The sequence below is a fragment of the Eubalaena glacialis genome, chromosome 1 (assembly GCF_028564815.1).
Source record: "Eubalaena glacialis isolate mEubGla1 chromosome 1, mEubGla1.1.hap2.+ XY, whole genome shotgun sequence".
Lineage (NCBI taxonomy): Eukaryota > Metazoa > Chordata > Mammalia > Artiodactyla > Balaenidae > Eubalaena > Eubalaena glacialis.
In genome coordinates this window covers 80,634,871-80,662,654 of record NC_083716.1, presented here as the reverse complement: position 1 = coordinate 80,662,654, position 27,784 = coordinate 80,634,871, and the positions used below count along the sequence as shown (strand labels likewise).

General features: G+C 42.9%; 2 protein-coding genes across 4 annotated transcripts in view; one reads left to right on the top strand and one right to left on the bottom strand.

The window, feature by feature from the left end:
* The window catches only part of BICC1 (BicC family RNA binding protein 1), a 302,947-nt gene that overhangs the window by 55,877 nt on the left and 219,286 nt on the right, over positions 1–27,784 (top strand). The gene's annotated exons all lie outside the window — the stretch shown is intronic.
* On the bottom strand, positions 2,544–4,071 carry LOC133096510 (centriole, cilia and spindle-associated protein-like). The gene has a single exon (XM_061198125.1). The coding sequence runs from the start codon at positions 4,023–4,025 to the stop codon at positions 3,198–3,200; it is 828 nt and encodes a 275-aa protein (XP_061054108.1). The 5' UTR covers positions 4,026–4,071; the 3' UTR covers positions 2,544–3,197.

Sequence of the window (27,784 nt, the reverse complement as noted above, 5' to 3'; positions counted from 1 at the left end):
GATTTTATTATTAATCTAATATGAAAACATTATTTGTCAATTCGAACAAATTTCATTAAAAATGATGTTATAATTCTTAATATATGCATAAAACTGAAAAGCACAAAAAGTCACCCTTAAACATTTATATCTCATATCTGTATCTGTAGATAGATATTTAGCATATATATTTATATTTAAAGATGTAGAGAAAACTAGAGGGACAGTATGTCAAAAAGGATTATCTCTGGTGTTGGGAAGTATAAGAATAAACTGCCAGAGGAAGAAAACACCATGCTGTACATAGCTGCCCGCCGCCCGCCTCCCCCCCCCCACTCCCGTTTTGGGAGGAGAGGAAGATAAAATGTGGTGAATGTTTTGATAGCATGTTTTTCTGTTATTTTGTGGTATTCCATCCTATGGATGTTTGGTTTGTTTTGGTTATTTGGGGAGTGAGAGAGAAGATTTGGTGCTTACTCTTAATAATTCTTCATCAGGATTAATGGAAGGAAGCCCAAGCAGATAATTCACATCTGACTTTGGCTTCTGTATTATCTGAAGTTTTACCTCAAGCAAATGACAACACAACACCTGGGTGTGGCTTGAATTTTGGAAACTGCGTATTTTCCCTTCTTGGCTCCCTCCCGCTCTTACGATACTTTCTCTTCTCCCTTCCCTGCTTCCTCCAGTTGTAGGTGGGGCTGTCTTAGTGATCGTGTAGTGATGCCCTGAGCTGATTGCCTTCCCATCTTCTCTGGCATTGGGTCCAGTTTATAGCATTTTTATAAGGTGTAGCTCAGTGTTGGCATGTGAAAGTAGTCAATGGATGTTTGTTCCATTAACTACTTTTCTTTTTTTTTTTTTTTTTTTTTTTAAAAAGAGAGTCCTATGTAGCAATTATTTTATTCTATATTTTAAATATCACTGGATTCTCAGTTTCAGACTTTTCAACATGATAGGTAATTTTAAACTACCTTGCCGTCTTATAAGTTGTCCAAAGAAATGGGAACATGATCACATCAGTTTCTAGAATGAGAAGGAAAAAGTAGGACATCAAATTGTTACAACTTAAAAAATTTTGTAGACTTAAAAGATCATCTTTACCCCTAAAGAGAAAGAAAAGTAAAGAAACCCTAACCAACTAATGACCTGGACATAGGAAGGGGACTCACAAGTACTTCATATTGACTCATTCATTGTTCATGCACATTAAAAGTACTTTAAAAATTGTGTTCATTTGTCCTCTACTTAAAAATGGGGAAAAATTGGCCAGTATTGCCCTCTAGGTTCTTCCAGATCTGCATCTGGAGTTTGCAGTAATAAGTAAGCACATTGAATATGAGTCTGTTTTCTAAAGGAGAGAGTCTGGCTTGCTCAGAGCCTCGAAGGGTCGGCTTTCTAAGACAGTCCATCCGTGGGGACCCGAGCTACTCCCCTTGGCCTCTTCCTAAGATTGTCAGCTGCAACGGGAATGGAATGCCAGAGCCGGTGGCTGAAACCGAACATGCGGGAAGTGATTTTAAAGAAACAGTTTCCACCATCACGACGCCACAGGAATTTCATCTTTAGGTACCTGCAATGTTTAAGGACTATAATAACAGCAAGATTCACCAGAATCACTAGCGAGGTGGTTTTGGACAACACACAGACCTTCTTCGTACTAAATATACATCGCAGTGACCAGGAGAGCTCACGATGTATTCACCTAAAAACAATGCAAATATTTTAAAAGTTGTTTTTTTTTTTTAAAAAGCTCATGATTCTTCAGTATGAGTTTGCAAAACTTAATACAGTTGTGTAAGATGATACTGTGTGAAGATATTACATGGAATAAAACATCTGTGTTCTAAAAATTGACCATAATACTTCAAAGACCCAGAGTAAAAATGTCAAGGAAATGCTCAAACTCACATCAAACACCAGATTTTCATTCACACGCCTGCACGTGCTAAGTTGGCAAAGTACTTCCTTCTCTCCTATGAGGAGTTTACCATTCATCCTTCCTGAAGAGTCCTGTCTCTCCTGGATGGAAAGCAGTGTTCCTCAAAATCACTTTCTACCACAAAAGCAAATGTACTAGAGAAAAGGAGCACTTCATTTACATACACCTCTGCCCACGCACACACCAGCATCCTCTCGCGTTAGGTTCTACACAAGACCTTCCGGCTAGCAACCTAGGAGGAATGTATTTCAACCAAAAGTCTCAACAATGTACATCATCAAGCCTTTGTTACTGGTGAGTTCTATGGAGGAGAAAGTAGGGGTGGTCCACATCTCTAATGGGTATCTTAAAATCTGTCCCCATCCCCAATGGGCAGGACGATTAAATTCTAAATGTCATCGCCAAACTATCAGAAAGGAGGCAAAAGTCCACAGTGGGTGTGTGTCAGAGGGCCAGACCGCAGCAAGTGAACGGTACCCCATTATGTGTTCTTAAGAAATCTCCCAATCAAAAGTGACAGTCTTTGACTCAAAAGAAACCAGTACTACTTCTAAGCACACTGCACTGGCACTTCGTTTACTGGAATGCACTTGAACTATTAAACTATTAATAAGTGCCTAGATGACAATTTAAAGAGAAAAGATGACCCTCACCCAGCCCAATAATTCTTAAATATCACAGCCCACATGAAGTGGTGCTGAACTGAAATGCAAAAGCAGGTTTAATTGTTAGGAACTACCAAAGCTCTACTTTCACTATACATGGCATCAGTACTAGCGTTGAAACTCACTTTTAGCGTGATATTCTTTCACAAAGAAATCTACACATAAGGAAAATGAGTCTTCTGCCGCAGCTGGTGTGATCTTACCAGCTACGGAATCTCAGAACTCGTTCAGAACAGAGCAACACAGGCTCCACCTAAACTGAGGGAAGATACTGAAGTTAAGAATCTGTAAGCCATGTAAAGGCATTTGGTGTCAGTATCTTAAAAGATTAAGATGCTTGAAAACAAAACCCTTATAAGAATATCAAAGATTTAGGGAATTCTCATAAATAACCAAATGTCTATGGCTTTCAGCTGTCACCCTACTGCTGAGGTAGGTGACCGGGATTCATCAAAAGAGACAATCTTTTGGAAATTCCCTAAGAAAAATCTTGCATAATCAGTTGGTTTCTTAAACCTGTGTCCAGTTTCTTTCGACGGTTTTCGTTTTGTTTTTTCCTCTCTTTCATTTACGCTTTTTAAAAGAGGTTGTCCGAGCAGCTGTCCCGGCCCTCAAGCTCTGGCGGAGTAGCACCTCATGTACTGCGTCACCCACGGGCTCTCCGACGAGGCAGGCCTGAGCCGCCTGGCTCTGTCCTCGGCGGCGGAGTGAGCCCGCTGCCGCTGCGCCGCCAGCCGCCTCTTCTCCACCTGCCTTCTGCTCTTGGCTCGCAGGGCCGACTCATGAATCTCGTGCACTGAGGCAGAAGCACAGACGTTGTGAGTTTTTTGGCTTCCTGTATCCGTCTGTTTTTCTCCCCACCCATAAAGGGCAAACGGATGCTTATGTTCTTTAATTTTAGTTGATGACCTCTGAGGACTCTTGACCGCTCTCCTACTTCCTCTGGCAGGTAAGGCACTTGGTGGTTGTTGAGGTTCGGTACTGCTGGGTAATTTGTCAGGCTCTCTGGTCCTGATCTGTCGTTCAGGTTTTTCTTTTATGTCTTTCACTGGCAGTGCTGGCAGCGCCGAGTCCTCCGCGTCCTCCGCGTCCCTGGCCTCCGCGTCCCCCGCGGCCTCCGCGCCCCGCTCCTCCTCCGGGGCCGCGCGCGCCCGCTGCTCCGGCTCCTCGCGCGCCGCTGGCTCCACGGGCGGCGGCGGCGAGGCCGGGGCGCACTGGGGCGCGGGGGCCCCGGCGCCCGAGGACGCCGACGACGCCGAGTCGTCCGAGGCGCAGGCCGGGCCCCAGTCGTCCCAGAGCCAGGGCGCGTGCGCCTGCTCCAGCAGCCGGCGGCCCAGGCGGTAGTGGAGCAGCGCGCGGTAGCACGGCCCGTACTCGTCCCAGCGCGGCTTCTGGTAGCGCTTCATGTACTCGCTCTTCACGCCGGTCCCCGGGGACATGGTGCTGCCCGCCGGCCCCGAGTGCCCGCCGTTCCGCGCCGCGCTGTCGCCTCAACTACTTTTCTTGCAAGAAGATGTAGCTAGATTGCTCATCAAAAGGTAACTAGACTCTGCATTTCAGTCATTGAAAAATCATATCTAGCCTTTGTCATTACTGAGGAGACTGGCTTTGTAAGGCGGAATCTCCTTGCAGCTTTTGAGCCCGTCTAGGCAGTTCTTAGCGGTTAGATGATAGAGCTGGACGAGAAGGCCTAGGCATTCCTGAGGCCCCAGTGGTCTGAAAGAGGTTTTGCTAACACTTCTAAGCTAATTGGATGGTTTGTAATTTTTCGGTTCTTTTTTGAAGGTGTTCATAACCTAACAGGTAGCGTAGGTGAGGGCTGTAGGTTTCCTCTTCAACAGCCTTACTGCCAGGTAATGTGTAACCACTAAAAAAACTTTACAAGGAATTCTGCCTCACATGCAAGTCCTTATTCATGAGCAGGGCCCAGTAATGCTGCTTCATAAGCTCAGTGAGGTCCTAGCTCTCTGTCCTTCTGGCACTCCTACAGTCCTTGTATGAGACGTTCCTTGAGCCAGAAGGGCAGTTGTGCAAGCAGCGTGACTGACTTCTGGTCAACCCTTACACTGGAAACCCTGAACTGAGGGTCCTGATCCAGAGGAGTTGGGCCACTGGACTTTCTCAGTTCACGTGCCCTGTTTGGTCAAGGGTTGGAATACCCTACAGTCTTTGTAGTCAGTCCACATGTTAAAAACATCACTATTTCACCCATGAAAATATTTTTTAACGTTCATTTTGCTAACTAACAAAGCCTTTGGTATTTATGAAAGAGAAAGAAAGATTCAGACACCTACTGGCTGACCCTAGAGTGTGTCCTTCTGAGTGGAGGCTTTCAGATGCTAAGGAAACACGCCTGAGTGTTCTCAGCTGGAGTAATCAACCATTCCTGGGGTGTGGGTCAGAAACAGCCGATATGCATTTGTCAGAGGAGCTGTGCTGAAGTATTTAACATATAATTACAGACAACACAATAGGAGGATGTTTTGTGATTATTCTTTTATGTGAGAACCAGGTTGGGAGATGCATTTGGACGCAAAAAAACTGAAATATAAGGAACATTTTTGTGGTTGATGGGAAAAATTGGAAACACATTTGATGTTAAGATGGGCTGGGAAAACCTGGACACATGGTTGCCAGAGAACAGGCCCTTTCAGTGCTTTTTCCTGGGCAGAGGCAACGTGGAAGTGAGATACAAACACAGAATGCAGTCTAATAAACTTCTTCTTTGCATAAAATAGAAATGCATACTGAAGCAAGGTATACTTATAAATACAAAGTTGATTTTATGTATGGATCACATATTAAAGTGTACACAACCCTTTCACCTTCAGCAACAGTTTTTAAACATTTGGTCTCATGACCCTTTTACATTTAAAAAATTATTTGAGGACCCCAAAAGAGATGTCATTTGTGTGGGTTATAGCTGTTGATACTGACTGTATTAGAAATTAACATTGAGGGACTTCCCTGGTGGTCCAGTGGTAAAGCATCCGCCTTAAAATGCAGGGGACGTGGGTTCGATCCCACGTCAGGGAACTAAGATCCTACATGCCGCGGGGCAACTAAACCTGCGTGCCACAGCTACTGAGCTCACGTGCCTCAACGAGAGAGCCCGTGTGCCGCAAACTGCAGAGCCCACGCGCCCTGGAGCCTGCGTGCTACAACTAGAGAGAAGCCCATGAGCCGCAACGAAAGATCCCGCATGTCTCAATGAAGATCCTGCAACTAAGACCCGATGCGGCCAAAAATAAATAAAAAAATAAATAAATCTTTAAGAAGGAAATTAACATTGAGAAATTTTAATGTATTTATCAATACATAGAGTTTAAATGTAAATTCTATGTTTAACAGAGTTTAACAGTTTATCAGAGTTTAAACATAACTCCAAACCCATTGCATGTTAATAAAAAAAATTTTTTTTCATGAGAAATTCTCTTTTCCAAAACAAGACTTGCAGTGAGAAAGTGAGTGACATTGTTTTATATATATATATATTTTAATTAATTAATTTAATTTTATTTATTTTTGGCTGCATTGGGTCTTCGTTGCTGCACGCGGGCTTCCTCTAGTTGCGGTGAGCGGGGGCTACTCTTCGTTGTGTTGCGGCGACCTCTCATTGCGGTGGCTTCTCTTGTTGCGGCGCACGGGCTCTAGGCACGTGGGCGTCAGCATTTGCAGCACGTTGGCTCAGTAGTTGTGGCTCCCGGGCTCTAGAGCGCAGGCTCAGTAGTTGTGGCACACGGGCTTAGTTGCTCCGCAGCATGGGGGATCTTCCGGGACCAGGGCTCGAACCCGTGTCCCCTGCATTGGCAGGCAGATTCTTAACCACTGCGCCACCAGGGAAGCCCTGTTTTATATTTTTGCAGATCTCTGTAGTATCTCACGTACTGGGAAACAGCTGGATTCTAATGCCTGCTGTACTGGAAAATAGTTAGTAGTATTTTGAAAATAGTTTTGATCTCTCAGACCTCCCACCCCCACTGCCCCTAGAAAGAATATCAAGGATCCCCAAGGGTCCTGACAACACTTTGAGAACTTCTGCTCCAAAGTTTCAACAAGTGCCCTCCCAACCACGACTTGATTTGGTCCTTATGCTCTCCGTGAGGCATCAGTTATAGCTCCATTTTATAGTGGAGGAAAACTGAGGTTCCTGCAGGCCTACCCTTGAGTACGCAGCACTGTGAAATTTCCTCCGCTGCTAGTGCGGCCAATTTTTACTTTCATTTTTTTATTGACATATAGTTGATTTACAATGTTGTGTTAATTTCTGTTGTACAGCAAAGTGACCCAGTTATATATATACATTCTTCTTCATATTCTTTTCCATTATGGGTTTATTGCAGGATATTGAATATAGTTCCCTGTGCTATACACTGAGACCTTGTTGTTTATCCTTTCTATATATAATAGTTTGCATCTGCTAACCCCAAACTCCCTATCCATTCCTCCCCCAGCCCCCCTCCCCCTTGACAGCCACAAGTCTGTTCTCTATGTCTGTGAGTCTGTTTCTGTTTTGTGGATGTGTTCATTTGTGTCATATTTTAGATTCCACATATAAGTGATACCATATGGTATTGGTCTTTCTCTTTCTGACTTACTTCACTTCGTATGATAATCTCTAGTTGCAGCCATGTTGCTGCAAATGGCATTATTTCATTCTTTTTAATGGCTGAGTAGTATTCCATTGTATATATGTACCAGATCTTCTTTATCCATTCATCTGTTGATGGACATTTAGGTTGTTTCCATGTCTTGGCTGTTGTAAATAGTGCTGCTGTGAACATTGGGGTGCATGTACTTTTTTGAATTGTAGTTTTGTCCAGATCTATGCCCAGGGGTGGGATTGCTGAATCATATGGCAACTCTGTTTTTAGTTTTTTGAGGAACCTTCATACTGTTTTCTATAGCGGTGCAGCCAATTTTTAAATGAGGGTTTTCTGATGGTTCTGCTTGTGTGATTTGTTCTTTTTCAGTGTATGTCCTTGTTTACCATAACTTGTGTCTACCTTCTAATCAAACTTAGATTTCAGGGAGAGGGAAGCATTCACCATTATTGAGGCAACTTCATGATAAGAGATGAGTTGTTTGCAGAGAGTTATTGCTTTGGGTGATTTTCCAAACGTTCGTATATGAAGTTTTCACTGTAATATTTTAATGCTTGATGAGCACTTATGATAAGAACACAGGGTACTATTTACTATGGTTTTTTTAGTGTGTGCTTTAAATAGGTTATTTCAGGGCAGTCATTTTACTTTCTCACCTTATGTGGATTATATTTCACACCTTAGAAGAGTGGACTTGGCCGAGTGTCACCTAGCCCTAATTAACTATATTTATACTCTCCACAAACTTGTGCCGTCTATGGAGGTCAAAGCAAGTCTCTCTCCCAAGCCTTTCAGGAACAAATCTATTGTATAGGATCTGTGTTTTAAAATTTTAAACTCGCAGTAGACTTTTTGTTCCATGTACTATTCTTTTAATAGTCAGTGAAAATGAATTGTGAGGAAAGTGAAAATTGCTAGAAAAGCAGCAAAGACGGGTCCCAATTTTTACTATTTTATTCCATGTACATATGACTACCCTTTCAAGTTTCTGTAAGAGTTTCTAAGTGCTTACCCTCAATTCTGTCTTATTCAGTGTCATCGCCTTGCTGTCTGGGAGCAGACCACACTTCAAGTAGCACCCATGTCCATTATAACCGCTGTGCCTTCTCACGTAGTTCAAACCTGGATTTTAGTCATTTTACATCCTGCCTTCCATCCTTAACCTCAGTTTAAACTAGAGAATTCTTATATATTCTTCTCTGCCTTCTCAAATAATATTTAAATAGTGTTGTACCTTGGAAATGATGTTGCAAAAGTAAGGTATGTATATTCAAAGTATATTATTAAAAAGGATCACTACTGTTCCCAAAATATACTCAAACATAAGTTCAAATAACATTGTTCTGGACCTTATTTTCTCACTGAACAAGATACCAGCACTGGCTTACTAGTTTGAGGGGGACAAAATAACAAGTTAGCGAGAGAAAGAGGTTATCCCAGATGGCTTGAGTTAAGGGAAGGAATGAGTGGTTGCTTATTTTTTCTTTGCTGGGTTCTTAGAGTCATTTTACTGAAGACTTGTGGGTGAGGGGAGCAGCACAGGTACAGTCGGTCAGAAGGGGCCGCAGCTGAGAAAAAGAGGGCAAACAGAATCCAACAGGTCGGCCAGGGCTAGAGGAGGATCTAGCAGATAGAGAGAGATGAGGTTGGTTTCCCAGCTCTCAGCTGGAGCTGTGATTGTCACGGTCAGGGCTGGGATTTCTCTGGGCACTTACCATTTACTGGGCGCCAACCATGTGCCAGGCAGGGGCTGGTTTCTTTTCATGGAACCTCACTTCATCCTCATGACAGATCCAAGAAGGCGGATAAGAGGACCGTGAAGCCCATGGAGGTAAAGTATTTGTTCAGGGACACACAGCTAGGGAGCAGTGAGGCTGGGATTGGAACCCACGTCAGTGTGATGCCACAGCCTCTTGCTCTTCCCAGATCAGCTGCAAATTGAAAAGATCAGGAGGTGAGACTGACGTGGGCCCACCCGAGAGCTGGAGCATGTGGGTGCTTACTCGCTCCAGTATAGTTTCCTACCAATTCCTCCAGTACTTCTCCAGATAAAGAAGCTGGATAATGAAGTATCTGTTTCCAGAAACATTTTGAAGGAAATCAGAGAGAAGCCAAAAGGGACTTAAGTTTCTCCAGAGAGGAAGTTGAGAAACTCAAGGATAGCAAACCACTAATGCCAGATGTTATTTATCCAAAGGTTTTTGGCTACGTTGCAATACTTTCTGGATCTCTGCTAGTTCTCTGCAATCTTTCTGAAGCTGCTTTGAGTTTTAAAAATATACGTACCTGAATTTGAAACCGTGGTCCTTTAATCCAAAATATGCTCTTAAAACCCTAAATTCTTTGTAATAACAATGGTGGAAGCACAGAAGGAGTCACTCCAAATGATTATTTGAAGTAGTATTTTATTCCAAGTGGAAAAAATATTTCTGAACTGGCAACTGTTTCAGCTAGAGTAAGCTGTGTTTTTGCTTTAAAGAAAGATTACGTTTAGCGCTCCCTTACTACATACACATGGAATGTTTTCTACTTAAATGTTTAATTATTGTTCCTTAATGGAAGACCCAAAGGAGGTTTCACTGTAGCTGTCTTTGACTTTTCTACCTAAGTGATAACAAAAGCTTTTATATTCAGTCATAAGGCAACAAATAACGACATAGTCCCCTGTAATGGGTATGGAGAGGTGGATGTGGGAGGCTAAGGACAACTAAAATGTTCTCTTATAAAAAGGACTATTGATTTGTGACCTCAGTTCCCTAATTATGCTTTTTTCCCTGTATGACATTTTCAGTAACATTCCAACTTTAATATCTTTACTTTTGATCATTTTTTTCTTTTCATTTAGAGAGTGTTTTCAAGTTACTATTTTTTGTTCCTGAGACTTGAGTCAGAGAATCTCTTCGAATTGTTTGCTTTGTTTTTTCTACCAGAACATTCTGCAGCCTGCCTCTCTATTCCCCAATACAATCCAACAGCCCGTGGTTTAACGCCCACATTGTATTCCAATACACTTCCCTAATTGATAGAAAACTTGAAATGGATTATTCCGCTTAATCTCTTTTTCTTCTTAATAAGGAGGGATGCAGAAACTTTTCTTTTTGACCCAGGCTGTTGAAAATGCTCCTAAAATAATAGCCCACATTCATGCCTCTGTGAGCACAGTGGAAATGATTGCCTCCCGATGGCCGAAAACTTTGTAGTGTTTGAGAGCGGCTTTTCCTGATACCACTTCTCCTTAAATGTGTGGGAAATGGAGATTTGAAAGGAGTGGAGGTAAACAGCTTCTGGCATAGTTGCCAGAGGCCAGGGGTCCGGTTGCTGTGTCCCCGTCCCCTCCCTCCGAGAGGAGCTCAGGATCCTGTGGGAGCCGGGCTTCCCTCCCCCATGTGTGGGGGAGTGACAAGTGTGCAGAATTCTCTCCGTGCCCCCGTGCTGCTCCTCACTGAGCGCCAGCGTCCACTCTGCTCTTGTGCACGTGGAGGAGGGGGGGCCTACCTCGGCAGTGCCTCTTAAGACCCTGAACGGCCAGGAAGTGGCTATTTTGCAGTAAATCCTCATGATACCTACATTTCTTGAGTTGATTCCTCATGGAAGTTCTGGCTGATGAGGACCTGCTGCGGCACCCAGAGCTCCCCTCACACTGTCCCACTGATGGTCAACCCCTCCGAGCCCCGCCGTGCTCCCTTGGGACCCGAGGCCTTAACTGCTGCCCTGACTCGGTCATGCCTCTGGCTTCATTGGAACTCTCCTTACGGCAGGTTTGAAAGTGAAGCTTAGTGGGTAAGCTTCCATGGTGGGAATGGGCTGCTCCGTGCTGGAGAGAAGACACTTTGACCCGACTCTCAGGTTTTGCCGGGGTGGTCTCACACCCGTGGTTAAAAGGAGAACTTTCCTTCCTAAGGAGTAGTTGTCTGTGTGTGGGCGCTCATTGGTGGCCAGCGCCGTAACAGGGGTGATCCATGTAGCAGTGGTCACACCCCAGAGCCTGGCCTGGCCTGGCGGGGAAGTGTTTCCCTGGCTGCATTGCTCTTGTTTTACAGTCCATCCCAGGCAGAGAAATTCAGGGCTGTCACTGAATGTCATCCTCTCATTGCCAGGTGATTATTTCCTTCTCTCAGGAGGGAGGTTGGGTCGGAGGTGCTCATTCCTAAGCCTTCCTGATGTTTGAAGTGATGGGAGTTTTTTAATTCCCCACCCCTGAGCCGGTTGTGAAGCGCTGGCACCTCCCCGTTGCCACCTAATCTGCTTCTGGATGACTCTGCCCCGTCGGTTGAGTCGGTGTGTTCTCAGAGGGAATGCAGGCTAACTTAGCTTAAAAGGGAGTATGATTAGAAAGGTAAGTCTACAGAGCAAAGAAAGCCCTGCATGTTTTCCAAAGTATAAAAGAACAGCCTTTTGGATTATCCATTATTTTGGATAATAGGCCGTTTACACTGTCACTCTTTTTTTTTTTTTAATTAATTAATTTTTTTGGCTGCACTGGGTCTTCACTGCTGTGCGCGGGCTTTCTCTAGTTGCGGCGAGTGGGGGCTACTCTTCGTTGCGGTGTGCAGGCTTGTCATTGCAGTGGCTTCTCTTGTTGCGGAGCATGGGCTCTAGGAGTGCGGGCTCAGTAGTTGTGGTGCATGGGCTTAGTTGCTCCGTGGCATGTGGGATCTTCCCAGACCAGGGCTCGAACCCATGTCCCCTGCATTGGCAGGCAGATTCTTTTTTTTTTTTTTTAAGATCTTTATTGGAGTATAATTGCTTTACAATGGTGTGTTAGTTTCTGCTTTATAACAAAGTGAATCAGCTATACATATACATATATCCCCATATCCCCTCCCTCTTGCGTCTCCCTCCCACCCTCCCTATCCCACCCCTCTAGGTGGTCACAAAGCACCGAGCTGATCTCCCTGTGCTATGCGGCTGCTTCCCACTTGCTATCTGTTTTACATTTGGTAGTGTATGTATGTCCATGCCACTCTCTCACTTCATCCCAGCTTACCCTTCCCACTCCCCATGTCCTCAAGTCCATTCTCTACGTCTGCATCTTTATTCCTGTCCTGCCCCTAGGTTCTTCAGAACCATTTTTTTTTTTTTAGATTCCCTATGGCAGGCGGATTCTTAACCACTGCGCCACCAGGGAAGTCACTGTCGCTCACTCTTAATCACTCCAGTTGAGTTCCACGGCTATGTGAGAACTGATTCTATTATATTTTTCTCTGAATTTTATGCTCTGGATTTTTTGGCACTCCCTGCCACCAGCCTCCCCTTCCCAGCGTCAAGCAACATTTCCATTAAATTTGAAAACCTCTTCCAAATAGAGTACATACAAGAGAAATGAACCTCAGTGTATAACAGAGGTGGTGGTTTTTCAAGTTCAAACAGTGTGAGAGGAATTTTGTGTCTGCTTAGGATGGGAGTAAGAACAGAAGAATTTACGTGACAGCTATTGTATATGATTCTAGGAAAGGTTTTAATCAGGGAGAGAGATGTGGTATTCAGAGTTTGAAGTTGTGCACAGAAAGTTCCTAGAAGTGTCCTAGAGTTTTTATTTGTTTCGTTTGTTTCTTTTCTTTAAATTGAGGTATAGTTTACATGTAACATTGTATTAGTTTCAGGTGTACAGCATAATGATGTGATATTTGTATATATTGTGAAATGATCACCGTAATACGTCTAGTTAACATCTGTCACTATACATAGCTACAAAAAATTTTTTTTTTTTTTTTTTTTTTTTTTAAATTAATTTATTTATTTTTGGCTGTGTTGGGTCTTTGTTTCTGTGCGAGGGCTTTCTCTAGTTGCGGCAAGCGGGGGCCACTCTTCATCGCGGTGCGCGGGCCTCTCACTGTCGCGGCCTCTCTTGTTGCGGAGCACAGGCTCCAGACGCGCAGGCTCAGTAGTTGTGGCTCACGGGCCCAGTTGCTCCGCGGCATGTGGGATCTTCCCAGACCAGGGCTCGAACCCGCGTCCCCTGCATTGGCAGGCAGACTCTCAACCACTGCGCCACCAGGGAAGCCCTTTGTTTTTTTTTTTTTTTTTTTTTTTTTTTGGCTGCACTATGCAGCTTACGGGATCTTAGTTCCCCAACCAGGGATGGAACCCGTGTCCCCTGCAGTGGAAGCACCGAGTCCTAACCACTGTACCACCAGGGAATTCCCAAGATGAGGGCTGGTTTTTTGTTTGTTTGTTTTTAAATTTATTTATTTATTTATTCTATGGCTGTGTTGGGTCTTTGTTTCTGTGCGAGGGCTTTCTCTAGTTGTGGCAAGCGGGGGCCACTCCTCATCGCGGTGCGCGGGCCCCTGACTATCGCGGCCTCTCTTGTTGCGGAGCACAGGCTCCAGACACGCAGGCTCGGTAATTGTGGCTCGCGGGCCTAGCTGCTCCGTGGCATGTGGGATCTTCCCAGACCACGGCTCGAACCCACGTGTCCCCTGCAGTGGCAGGCAGACTCCCAACCACTGCGCCACCACGGAAGCCCCCCAAAAAATTTTTTTTTAAAATAAAATTTATTTATTTATTTATGGCTGCGTTGGGTCTTCGTTGCTGCATGCGGGCTTTTCTCTAGTCGTGGTGAGTGGGGGCTACTCATCATTGTGGTGCGCGGGCCCTAGAGCGTGTGGGCTTCAGTAGTTGTGGCACATGGGCTCAGTAGTTGTGGCTCGCGGGCTCTAGAGTGCAGGCTCAGTAGTTGTGGCGCACCAGCTTAGTTGCTCCGCGACATGTGGGATCTTCCCGGACCAGGGCTCGAACCCGTGTCTCCTGCATTGGCAGGCGGATTCTTAACCGTTGCGCCACCAGGGAAGTCCCAGATTTTTTTTTCTTGTGAGAAGGACTTTTAAGATCTATTATCTTAGAAACTTTCAAATATGCAGTATTATTAACTGTAGTCACTATGCTGTATTATTTTCCTTTTAGAAAATAAATGGTAACTTTCTTTCTTGTCCTAAAAATCAGTGAAATCTTTCTACTGTTCATACTTATTAATTACAGGAGGAATAAAAATCTCTTTATAGTCTTGTTTTTATAAGGATAATGCAAAATCTCAGATAATTGTACTTAATAATATGGAAGGTTTGGAAATTCCTTGGCAGTGCAGTGGTTAGGACTCCACGCTTCCACCGCAGGGGCATGGGTTCGATCCCTGCTCTGGGAACTAAGATCCCGCATGCCATGTGGCATGGTCAAAAGAATAAAAAAATAAATATTGAAGGTTTCATATGTTGAGGCATCTTTTGAAGTGTTAATTGAACTATTTTTAATAATGGTGCTTTCCTAAATTCGAGTACTTCACCGAGCCACAAAAAACCTAAGTGGTAGTGGTAATATTTGTATTTAGAATATTTATCAGTTTATTATAATATTGTTATTCATGATCAACTTCTTTATCATCATAGGTATACATGTTTAATACTGTTTTAAAATACCTTGTTTTTCTTAATCCACAGATATTGATTGATATGGTTCTTGGGAGCATATATGAAAAATACTCCAAGTTTTTTAAAGAGGATATTTCAACTTTTCATGTGCCTCTGTTTTGTGGTGTGGTGTGATGATGTTATATATTCCTATTCAATTACCGTCTATTTAGATGTCTCAAAGGCCACTTGTATTTGCTTCCGATTGCTTCTGTAATAAACTGCCACAAACTTGGTGGTTTAAAACAACACTAAATTATTATCTTACAGTTCTGGAAGTCAGAAGTCCAAAATAGACCTCTCTGGCCTAAAAATCAATGCTTCGGGAGGGCTGTGTTACTTCCAGTGGCTCTAGGGGAGAATCCCTTTCCTTGCCTCTCCCGGCTTCTAGAGGCTGCCTGCGTTCTGTTCCTTGGCTCACGGCGCCTTCCATCTTTAAAGCCAGCAGAGAAACCTCGTCAAATCTCTGACACTAACTCTTCCATCTTTTAAGGACCTTTGTGATTACACTGGGCCCACTCAGAGAATCAAGGATAATCTCCTTATTTTAACTCAGCTGTTAGCAACCCTAATCCCATCTGCAGCCCTTATTCTCCTTCCCCCTGTAACCTGACCTATTCACAGGTTTCAATGATCAGGATATGGGGGCCATTATCCTGCCTACCGTACCACTTAAACTGCATGTAGCCAACACGAAATTCAGTTTTCCTACCCTAAACTTAGTCTTCCTCTGTTCTGTGTCTTAGTAAATCACTCCACTATCTATCAGTTGAGCAAATAGATACCTCAGAGTTATCTTTGATTCCATCTTTTGTTTTCTTAATATGTAATCTGTCATCAACTTTGTGTATTTTGCTTCCAAGATAGCTTTCAGATCAAAGAAAGACATCTGCCTCTGCCATACCTATACTAGGGTACCTTTTAAGAGTAGGTACCCTAGTATAGTAGGAACTTCCTAACTACTCTCCCAATATGTTTTTTTTTTCTTTTCTGCTTTATTGAGGTATGATTGTCGCATAAAAATTGTGCAGTTGGTCCTCTGTATCCACAGGTTCACATCACAGATTTAACCAAACGCAGACTGAAAATATTTGTAAAATAATTCCAGAAAGTTCCAAAAAGCAAAACTTGAATTTGCAGTTTGCAGGCAACTATTTATATAGCATTTACATTGTATTAGGTATTATAAGTAGTCTAGAGATGACGTAAATATATTGGAGGATGCATTAGGTTACGTGCAAATACTATGCCATTTTATATAAGGGGCTTGAGCATCTGTGGATTTTGGTATTGGCAGGGGTCCTGGAACCAATCTCCCTGTTGATACCGAGGGGTGACTGTATATATTGAGGTTGTACAACATGATTATTTTTTTAAAGTGTACAGCATTTGGGTATATTCTTTTGACCTCTAGACGTTTTCCACACTTTAGCTAGAGTGGTCCTTAAAAATGCAAATATGCTAGTGTCACTTCTCTTCTTAAAAGCTTCAAGACAAAAAAAAGTCTGTGATGTGGCCTCAAGATTGATCCCGTCATTCTCTGTGGTTCTCTTTCCATTCCCACTCTGCCTCAGGGCCTTTATGTGGACTCTTCTCTCTGCTGTGAAGCTCTCCCGTCTCCCTGACTGCTCATCATCTTTGCTTTGTTAACTCACGTTCATTCTTCATATTTTGATCAATACCCTTCCTTACAGAAAACCTTGCTTGTGCTCTTTGCTCTGTGTCAAGGACTCCAGCTGAGTGTTCTCAGACTTGCCTGTAGTTTTTCTTCATAACTGTTGTCACAGTTTGCAATTTGAACTATTTTATTGAGTAGTTAAGTATCTCTACTCTGAATGTAAACACAAAACTGTCATATACACACCACACACGTGTACACACATAATTTTTCAGTAACTGTTCTTAGCTCTGCTATGTTGAAATTCCCTTTTCTGCGAGGTAGAATATAACATCTTCCTGAATGATGTTTCAATCAGATATTATAACTTTCCATTCTCATTTCTGTGTTTAAGTCTCAATCTTGTTCTTTTTACATCTTTTGTCTTCAAATCAGGAATGGGAAGAAATAACTTCTTCCTCCATGAATTCTAGTCTCCTTAAAATGTGGCCATCGCTGTGTTCTCAGTCCCCCTTTTGTATTCCCCGGGGTTGGGTGGATGGTATGATGCAGGGCAGAGTTAAGGCCGGTCCTGGTGTCTCTTAGTAAAATCTGGGAGGAGGGCTTCCCCAATATCTGGTGCTCTGCAGGCTGCCCTCTGAACATGTACTGTGGTGTACTTATCTCTGGGCCTTAGCCATAATTTAGGATTCAGGGATCATTGCTGTGATGCTATTACATAATTTCTCTTTGTGATTGTTAATTAATTTCTCTCTCCTTCATTGGGCAGTGAAGTTCATGGGTAGTAATCATATCTGTTTTTCCTCTTCGTTTATTTCTCAGTGTGGGTGACCAACTATTCCAACTATTAGTTTAGGACTGAAGAGTTTCTGAGGAAATAGGGCTTTCAGTGCTAAAAATGGGAAACTCCCGGGCAAATTGGGGTGAATTAGTGTATTTCAGTGTTTTCTTAGCATAGTGACTGACAAAGTGGGTATAAAACGGTTTTTGAATAAACGAGTACAGAAGAGTTTGACAAAGGCTAACGTGATTGCAAGATGTTTGCAAGTGTTTCTGCTTCACTCAGTTAATAAATATTCAGAATAAATACAGCTAGTCATTGTGCAACCTCACCTGTACAGTTATTAATTTCCTTCACCTTAGATCTCTAGCTTACAGTTGTACTTGGCAAGTGTTAATGAGTTATAGAGGTAGAGTATGAAAAGTGGAATTCAGTTGACTCAATGCTTTGTGAAGCAGATCAGTAATTTGTGATATTAAATAAGACTGGAGTCATGTGTTTATATAGCATTTTTTTCTTTTGATTTTGAAGAGTGTTTTGCATTAGCAAATAAGGATCAGGTAGTCTGAGTGGTCTGTTCCTATCCAGGACTGTATGCCATAACTCTTTGTGCGGTCATTTTGAAATCCAGTTTTAAAAAAATCAGCTATGATTCTGTTTTCTCAATAATTATTATTAACTCATTAGTTCATTTAATCATCAAAACTCTAGACGGTGTAGGTAGCATTCTACCAGTGTGACAGATAATGATATATTTTCAGAGAGGTGGTTAAGACGTATTGTTACTATATATTAACAGACATACAACTTTTGTTCTGAAAGGTACGGGTTGGTATGCTACACACAAAATACACAATATTGCTAATATTCATTTACTCCAGTTAGGCTTTATCATTTAAGAGATATCCTCACCTTATTATTTAAATTTTTCTGAAAATATAAAATGAGTTTATACATGCTAGTAATCAAAATGTAGTCACATGCAATTTTCTCTATGAGGATTAAATACTCGTAAGTAGAGTAACTAAAAAAATGCTACTTATTTCTTTTATTCTTTGGTTTCTTAACCCATGTATTCATTCATCCATCCATCCATCCATTTAATGTGTTTTATATGTCTGCTGTATTTCAGATATGTAGATTGGGGGATTGATGGGTAAAAAAATAAAATGATTAAAATCCAATTTCTGTCTGGGTGAAATTCAAGGTCTGTAGTTGAATGTTCTTGGTAACTCCTACTGACAAGCAGTTAGCTTCACAAATATTTGCTGAGTACTTAGTGTCAGACTCTCTTGTTAGGTGCCTGAAATACAATGTGAAAAAGATCACAGATTTCCTACACTCATATGTCATATAGTAGATGTAGACACACACATACACTATACACAAACATACGCACACTACACACTATATATGTGTATATATTGGGCTGGCCAAAAAGTTGGTTCGGGTTTTTCCTGTAACCCGAACGAACTTTTTGGCCAACCCAATATATGCAAGTACCTATATTTGTATAGGTATAGAAGCATGCAGTTGCATACAAACATGTATATATCATTTGGAAATTTTTTTTGTGTGTGTGTGTGTGTGCGTTCACTCAGTTGAGGTTGACTTCAGCAAACAGGCATCAACCAAACATTTTTAACTTGCAGCCAGGGTCTTCTCTGGTCGGGTTTGCCCACTGCTTCTCTGTGGGAGAGACACAGGGATCTGCCAGTCAGCCTCTTCACAGCTATGGGTTTTATTTGTGTGTATTGTGCAGAAGAATGTTACCCCAGTGGCCTAATTAAGACCTCATGAATAGTGAGTGCCACATGGCTCATGTATAATTTATGTATCATGAATATTTAGTGTGCGTCAGGTGCCTTCTGCACATTTAGTGCCTTAGTGCCTTATGAATATTAGCTGTCTTTTGCATATTTAGTGTTTCATGAATCTTAGGTGTCTTTTGGCCCTTCCATCCCTTTCTGTGTTCACATGCAAATGTTCAACTTACTTTGTCTTGTCTCATTACTTATCTATGCTTAACACATCTGAGGAGTTTTATCTATGCATCTATTTTCTTGTGTTATTGAGCAGAATTTCCAGCCCTGTTGAGCAGAATTGAATTTTCTCAAACAATACAGTTAGTGTACATCACAGATGTCCAGTTGTAAAGTTCCCTGAGCCTTGTACCAGAAGCTTCAGGGAAAAGAAAAATATTTTTTTATTGTTTTTTTTTTCTTTTTCTAATTTATTTTTTATTGAAGTATAGTTGAATTACAGTGTTGTGTTAATTACTGCTGTACAGCAACGGACTCAGTTGTACAAATGTATATTCTTTTTCATATTCTTCTCCATTATGGTTTATCACAGGATATTGAATATAGTTCCCTGTGCTATACAGTAGGGCCTTGTTGTTTATCCATCCTATATATCATAGTTTGCATCTTCTAATCCCAAACTCCCAATCCAACCCTCTCCCACCCCCCCACCCCCTTGGAAAAATATTTTTCATATTCAGAATTTCAGGTCAGTATCATGAAGCTTTGTGGACGGAGGTGACAATGCTGTTTGAAACTCCTTTCTGTCTTCAGGGTTTTGAATTTGGACTTGCCAGTTTTATTCCTCTGTGTTGTAAACATTTTTAATATAGTATGGTCCAAAGTTATAGTGTATGGAAATGTTATTTTGTAAGAAAAAGCGTTAGACTAAGGTAAATAGGTTTTGGGTGGCTAAGAAGCTCCATTTCATTCTGACCAAGAGTTAGATATTCATGATCTAACTCCTGGCCTTTGAGTAAACCTGGGAGCATGTTTAAGGTTAGCAGTAATTGATAGGATTGTTTGCATTTTCTGTGTATTGTGGGAAGTAGTTCATTCCTTTTCATTAATAACTGGTCAGGTGTCTCCTTTGCCACCTTCAGAGAGGAGCTCCTCTAGATTGTTTGGGAAGCCATCTTTGAACAGACTCCCCAGCCACCCCACATATACTACCTAGAGAAGTGGTTGTATACAGTAGAAGGGCTTTTCCAGGGACTTCTCTGGTGGTCCAGTGGTAAGGAATCTGCCTTCCAAGAGCAGGGGACGTGAGTTTGATCCCTGGTCAGGGAACTAAGATCCCACATGCCTCGGGGCAACTAAGCCCGCGTGCCACAACTACTGATCTCGTGCGCCTCAATGAGAGAGCCTGTGCGCTGCAAACTACAGAGCCCACGTGCTCTGGAGCCCGAGCGCCACAACTAGAGAGAGAAAACCCGCACGCCACAACTAGAGAGAAGCCAACGCGCCGCAATGAAAGATCCCACATGCCTCAGCGAAGGCCCCGCATGCTGCAACTAAGACCCGATGCAGCCAAAAAAATAAAGAAAATAAAAAAATTTTAAAAAAATTTAAAAAAAGAAATGTGCCTTTTTTTTTTAAAAAAAGTGCTTTTCCAAAGTGATTGAAACCAAATAAACTTGGATAAATTGGGGAAATCATCAAAAACTATATACATATTATAAATATTTTATTATACCCTTAAAATATAAATATCCATTTACATTTTTTTTTTTGTTACAGGGCCAAGACCTTTTCTGAATATGAGGGATTAGAAACAGTCACATTTTTTAGGATTATTTATTTGACAGACATTTGGGAACAAATACAGCTGGATCTTGGTAACAGACAACAGAGTTGATGGGAGCGGAGGTGCCCAGGGTGCATGCGTGTATCTCATCAGCCTCGAGGGTTCAGGGTCCTCTAGTGTGTGGGTCCCTTCGTCTCGCAGAAGGGCGGGGAGAGCGATGGAGATGTGGAGGTTGATTAGAAGAGCTGCTCCTATTGGTGTGACACCTTCAGTTCTCTTTTATGTCTAACTTAAATTTCAAGCTGAGCTTCTCTGCTCCAAATCAGAGACAGAGCAGGTAAAAAGGGCATTTCTTGTATCGGAGGCTCCCCTTTGTGTTATTCTGGAGCCACCTAAGCAGGCAGGGCCTGGCAGCCTGAGCAGTGGTGTCCAGCGGACCCAGCTCCAGAGGGCACGGGCCCCACGTGTGTCCTGTGTGGGAAGAGCGGATCCCATGACTCCTAACGCTGCTTTGAATACGCAGAAGCAGCTAACATCCCACTCTGAGTGCTACACCCCGGGCTGAGCGCTCTGCCTGGCGGAGCACATCTGACCCTCGTGACGTTGGACGGCTGAGCAGACGCTGGCAGTGCTGTGCCCCTCCCCCTCGCCACTCGAGCACCAGGTAGGGTGACCAGTTGTCTTAGTTTGCCTGCACCTGAGGGTTTTCCCGGGAGCCTGGACTTCCAGCGCTAAAAACCCGTTGATGAGTGGGTCCTCCAGCCTGTGACTCCTGCCTGAGGGCCCTGCAGCCCGAGGAGTTTGCTCAGAGCAGAAGCTGCCCTCCACCAGTGACAGGCTAGAATTGGGGGCGGTGAATGTCCGCCTCCAAGCCCCTTGAGGGACAGCCCTGAGAGGTCCCCTGCGGAACTGGCCCTGAGGCTGGCAGAGGGCCCCGCTCACACACCTGGACCAGCTTCCTCCTTTGCTGTCTTTCCCTCCCCCCTTCCAGTGACCCCTGGGATCAGCTTCTGCATACATGCCTTTCACTCAGCTGCTTGTCACAGAGTCTGCTTCTGGGAGAATCCAATTAAAAACATAGGGCTGGGAACTCTTTTTGCCCCCTTTTCACGTGGGGGAGGTTGTCATCTTGCTCAGAGTCTTTTGGTGGGCGCACCGTCGAGCTAATGAGGAACTTTTCATTATCACGTCGTGTACGGCTTTGTTTCCATACTTGCCCACTGGCCACTATTTCCAGAAAATCTAAAATTTTATTTATTCCTGTGGAATTAACAGTAAGCAACCATCAGCCCAGTGGGTTGCTGGATGGTGTGGTATTTTATCTGTGCTACACTTAATGTCAGAGGATTGAGCGTGGAGCAGAAAACTCGTTGTAGAGGAGTTTGGAGCTGTTTTGACGAAGGAGAAATCCATCTTTCATACACAGTTTCCCAAACCAGGGAGTTGCTGACTAAGGACGCAGTGCTTATCCCTTGCCCTAGTGATGCTCAGCCTGGCCTTGGCTGGAAGCAGGACTTTGACGTCTCCGACCAGATTGGATGTAAACGGCCTGCTTGTGCTGAGGAGTTGTGTCTCCTGCTTCTTGGCTCTCAGCCTGGAGCCTTCTATCTATGAAATGACTCATTATAAGGAAGTCTGTTAAAAACAAATCCCTCCCTGTTTTAGAGCATCTCTTAAAATTTCTCTTTAATGAAAGAATTTTGTTGCTTTCATTTCTAGTTGCTGCCAAGAAACGTAGTGTGCGTTGAGAATGGCTGTGATACTTATGGTACTTGAATTTCTTGTGAAAATGGATGCTTTGGGGAATGAGCGTATTTCCCTCTTATTTGAAAGCGAGAGGCTTGGGAATCATAACGGACTTAAAACTCCTTTCACGGCAAACCTACAGCCTAACTGAAAGCGCTCCAAGTTTCTCTAATAAAAGTGACTCCCGTCTCTGAGCATTTAAGTTTCTTTCCCATTGTTCTCAATCCCTTGTAGTTTTATAGGCTCTTTAGATTACCCATTGAAAAAAAGGCAACTGCCTGGCAGATGATCCCCAGAAATAAAATGAGATTATGCAGAAGTGTAGAGTATAACCAATGCCCATGTTTAGGAATCAGCGGGAAATAGTTTACTTGGAAAAAGACGTGGAAGAATTTTGCCTTTGAGAAACTGACCTTTGACCATAAGTGCTCGCTTGCCTTTTCCAGTCTACTAATCCTTTCTACTAGTGCACTTCTGCCTTCCCTCAAAGATCTAAACAGACACTCCCTGGTTTGGGGAAATATGCTTTCATTCATTCATCACATCTGGCTCCTCATTTCCCAGCTTCACATCTGCTTCACATCCTGTCCCCTGAAGGTGCCACACACACGCGTGCTTGTTCACATTGCTTTAGGTGCTGTTGAGTCGTAAGAAGATAAGAAATGCTGGGAAGGATTAAACCCAGTGTGAGTGTGACTTGGGGGCCTCTTCCCTTGGTGAGACTGAAAAGCAGATTCCTTTCACCTGTTGTTGCAGAGTGAAGAGAATGGGAAGGTGAGCTGAACTGGTGCGGAGGTTGTAAGATGCAGCAAGAAGATGCCGGTTCTCTGAATAGGAGGCACCTCGAGTTGTCTCAGAAAGGCTGGTGTGTCCTCAGGAGTCGAGCTGTCTGCTCTTTGACCCCGTGGACACCCAGCTTCTCCAAACACACTCCCTCCTTGTGGACTGTGGAGTGAATGAATTGCTCTGAATCCTTTTCGCACCTAGTTCTGTTTCTCTGGTCTGCCACCAAGTTTCATAGGTTTGCTAACCGCATATAAAGTAGTGCTTAGTTGTGTTTCTCAAGATGAGGTGGTGGTGCATGTATTTCTAGAATACATAGAGTGTATTTCCCAGAACGTGACAAACCTTCGTATTTTCTGCATACCTTTTCTAATTTTATAGATGCGATTTTATGATGTCCTCAACTTCTCCTCCCTAGAATGAAAGTTTCCACGGGAAACTTTGTTAGAGGAAAAATAGTCTCTAATAAATATCTTGTTCATTATATTAATTGGTCTTATCTGGACACAGTCCTTTCTTCAGGTGTCCTGATGAGAAGTACATGCAGTATTCCACATATGGCTATTTGTTTGGGATAATATTCTTTGCCCTCTCTTTTGTCATTGTTCATTTTTTTTCTTTGGTGAGGGCTGGGGGGAAGATGGTGGAGAAAGTTGGGGACAGTTAGATTTTGAGTCACTTGATACCGACCAAGGTTCTTGGCCTTCCCCAGTCAATAGAAATTGACCAGAGGCCAGACATGAAATTCAAGCAAGGCTTTATTGGGTCTCCTGCTGCAGCAGGGGGGAGCGAGTCTCCCTTGCGTGTCCCCACCTGAGGGGGGACCAGCTTGTTCCTTGTATGGGGTGGGGTAGGGGCGTCTCCAGGGGTAGGGCTTAGGTGGCTTGCCCACCCCTCTCGTGGTGGTGTGTGCAGGGGGCATGCGCAGTCCCCTGGTTTTGCTCCCAGCTCTTCGGAAGCGGCAGTTGAGGTTTTTTTGGTCTTTTTGTATCTTTCGTGCAGAATTTGCCCGCATGCATGTGGTTATTTTTAGTCGCTTATAGTTTCTTTGTATTTTGTTGCTGAAGGAGAGGTTCATCCAAGTGCAAGCACTGCAGCAAAGGGTTCCAGGTCCCAGCCTGTCTCATTCTCCCCTGAGAGACTCTACACCCTTATTCTTAAGGGGTAAGGGACTGAAGGTCTCTTCTTCTGAAACTTCTTTCTGCTGGACAGGGGCCACAGACCCTAGCCTACCCTAGAGGTGTAGAAGTCCCTTGCTAACTGTTCCAAGGACCTATAGGGACCTGGGCCACCCTCTGCTGGAATGGATTGAATTCCTTGAGCCATCATGAGCCTTCCTTCAAACCGTTGCAGCCTAGAAGACACAAACTCAATCAAAAGGTTAAATAAACAAGGGCTAAAAAGGAGAACAACAACAATAGCCATTAAAGGGCCTACAGGGACTTCCCTCGTGGCGCAGTAGTTAAGACTGTGCGCTCCCAATGCAGGGGGCCTGGGTTTGATCCCTGGCCAGGGAACTAGATCCCACACGCATGCCGCAACTAGGAGTTCTCATGTCACAACTAAGGAGCCCACCTGCCTCAACTAAGACCCGGTGCAACCAAATAAATAAATAAATACTAAAAAAAGGGGGGGGAGCCTAGAAAGGGAAGGAACCAGGTTAACTTTGGGGGCGCATCTGTAACTGTTGAGCAGACAGGGAAAGCCCCAGTAAAGCCTTGCCTGAATTTCTTGTCTGGCCTCTAGGCAATTTCTGTTGATTGGGGAAGACCAAGAACCCTGGTCAGTATCAACTATCTTTAGAGAATAGTCTGCAGTGATGTTGATTTTCTTCCTAACCGTAAGTCCTTCAAATAATTTTTAAACAATTCTTCTTAAGTTTCTTTTACTTACCTGTCCTCTTCTTCTCCCATCATTTCCACCTGGCAGAGGGAAGGACGCAGTAGCAGATCAATGTGGATTGCTTGACCAAGGAGCATCTCCATTTAAAAAATTTGAGACCAGTTTTCCCTCCATTTCAGGGGCAGGACGGTGACAAGTACAGGAGACTTTTTTTTCTGATGGGAATATTTCTTCATACACTGTAGCCGCTTGAGTGCCTCCCAGAGAGCATTCTTGCTTGAACCAATGCAATTTTGATTGTCTTTTGCAAAATCTAGTAGAACAGGCATGGGAAGGAACACCTCGCTTCTGTTTTGTGATTCCTTACACTTTGAGACGTTCTTTGGGCAAAGATTGGTTACGAATTGCTTCAAGATGCATCCACTGAAGCTCGAGATATTCTTTGTTCAGTGCTGGAGGTGAACTCTTTGCTCTTCCCTTGGCCCTCATTGTCTCTGCTCGTGAGTGTGAGGGGGGTTTCTCTTGGTGTGAACAGCAGCGCTATTTTGAGAAGTTGACGCTCAGCCCCTGCTGCTGTAACAGGCACGTAACATAGCACCCCATTTTTCAAAACCGTTTTTGTTGGCTCGTGACTTGTGCTCATAAAACGTGCTTATTTGGAAGCCCCACAGCTGTAGAGTTCTGTTTATAGACACTGAGCAGGTACAGTTAAGCTGACTGCCTTGTACAGGGGAAGAGTCTGTGTGGAATCAGGACCAGGGAGTGGGAAGGTGGAGGCTGTTTCTACCTCACAACAGCGGGAGGAGCTTGGCAGCACCTACTAGAAGGCAGGCATTCTAGCTTGGGTAGACTTTGGAAGAATTTGGGCAAGATGTACTGTTTGGTACATTTGTTTTGACTTTGTTAACCTTTTTTTTTAATTGAAGTATAGTTGATTGACAATGTTATGTTAGTTTCTGCTGTACAGCGAAGTGAATCGGTTATACACATACATATATCCACTCTTCTTTAGGTTCTTTTCCCATATAGGCCATTACAGTACTGAGTAGAGTTCCCTGTGCTATACAGCAGGTCCTTATTAGTTATCTGTTTTATATATAGTAGTGTGTATATGTCAGTCCCAGTCTCCCAATTTATCCCTCTGCTTGACTTTGTTAATCTTAAATAGCCTTTGTAAATACAGGCTTTACTGGGTTTAGTTAGATATATGAGTTAATACAAATTCATAAAGTTCTTATTTTTTCAAAGGAGATAATTTAAAAAATGATTAGACTTACGATAAAAACTCTTAAGTGGTTTTTACTTTTAGGTATGTGTGTGTCTGTACTTTTTTGGGGTCATTATCAGAGTACTGCAGCTGTAGCCCAAGAAAAATTGGGAAATGAAAAAAAAATACTATAATATAGTAATCATATTCTTTCATAGCATACACATTTTGGCCTTTTGATGAACATCCCTAGTTTTTGTGTGTATATTTAAAAAATAATAGTTGTAATCATATTTCACAATTTTATGACCCATTTAAAAATCATGCCCATTTAAAATTTTTATTTTTACTGGATAGTTTATTATAATCATTTTTTCCTTACTGTTTCACCTTTTGCAAATCATCAAAACCATCTTTTCAAATAACTTTAAAATGTTTGAATAAGTGCCTATATCTAAATTTTTTTAATTCTCAGATTGCTTTTGCCATGCCTTTTGCTTATTTTAAATATTACTAAAATGAACACATTTGTGCTGATAGTTTTTCCTCTTTATTTCACGTTTTGGATTATATTCTTAGGACCTAGTCTCCTAGAAATAGAATAACAATTCTTTTTTTTAAAAAATAAATTTATTTATTTATTGATTGATTGATTGCTGTGCTGGGTCTTTGTTGCTGCGCCCGGGCTTTCTCTAGTTGCGGTGAGCGGGTGCTACTCTTCGTGGCGGAGCGCGGGCTTCTCACTGCGGTGGCTTCTCTTGTTGTGGAGCACGGGCTCTAGGCACACGGTCATCAGTAGTTGTGGCATGTGGGCTCAGTAGTTGTGGCTCGCGGGCTCTAGAGCGCAGGCTCAGTGGTTGTGGTGCACGGGCTTAGTTGCTCCGCGGCTTGTGGGATCTTCCTGGCCCAGGGCTCAAGCCCGTGTCCCCTGCATTGGCAGGCAGATTCTTAACCACTGCGCCACCAGGCAAGCCCTACAATTATTCTTTATATAAACCAAATTACTTTCCAAAATGATTATGTGAATTTATACTTCACTCTGCAAGCACTATATTCTTACTGACGCTTACGGTATTACTGAATTTCATGGTTATTATAACATAGTTTTAGAAATTATAAAACCTTGAGATGAAATCTTTAAATTCTCTGGGAAAATACAGCATTTAAAAAAAAGAATGGATTCAGGTATTATATCTGACCCCTTACATATCAAGAATTTATTTTCAAACCATTCTGAAATTAACCTAAACAGATTTAGCAAAATCAGAAAGATAATCTAGAGTATTTTACACTTTATGTTTCAGGATAGGTGCTTTAAGCATGAACACCCAGAGCTTGACAGAGCATTGCCAACTATCAACCCAGGGCTGGAAAAGAAATTTTCATTACCTTTTTAGAAAAGCTTGAATATTTTGAGACTGGTGAATAATCAAGGCCTGAGACATTTAAGTTCCTTGAACTTAAGAAAAATGAGTTTAAACTTTCCAAAGTAAACAGAGTACAAAAAGCTGCTGAGAAAACAGAAGAAAATGAATACATCCAGGCCCACGTTGCTATTACAGCAGATTCATTTTAATTGAGATAGAATGTGATCCTTAACCAAAGTTACAATTCTGGGAAGAAGAATAAAGCTATGGCTTAGGATATGACCACCATGTTTGC

Coding starts and splice junctions, on each gene's coding strand:
- LOC133096510 (XM_061198125.1), bottom strand. CDS start 4,025: ATGTCCCCGGGGACCGGCGTGAAGAGCGAGTACATGAAGCGCTACCAG.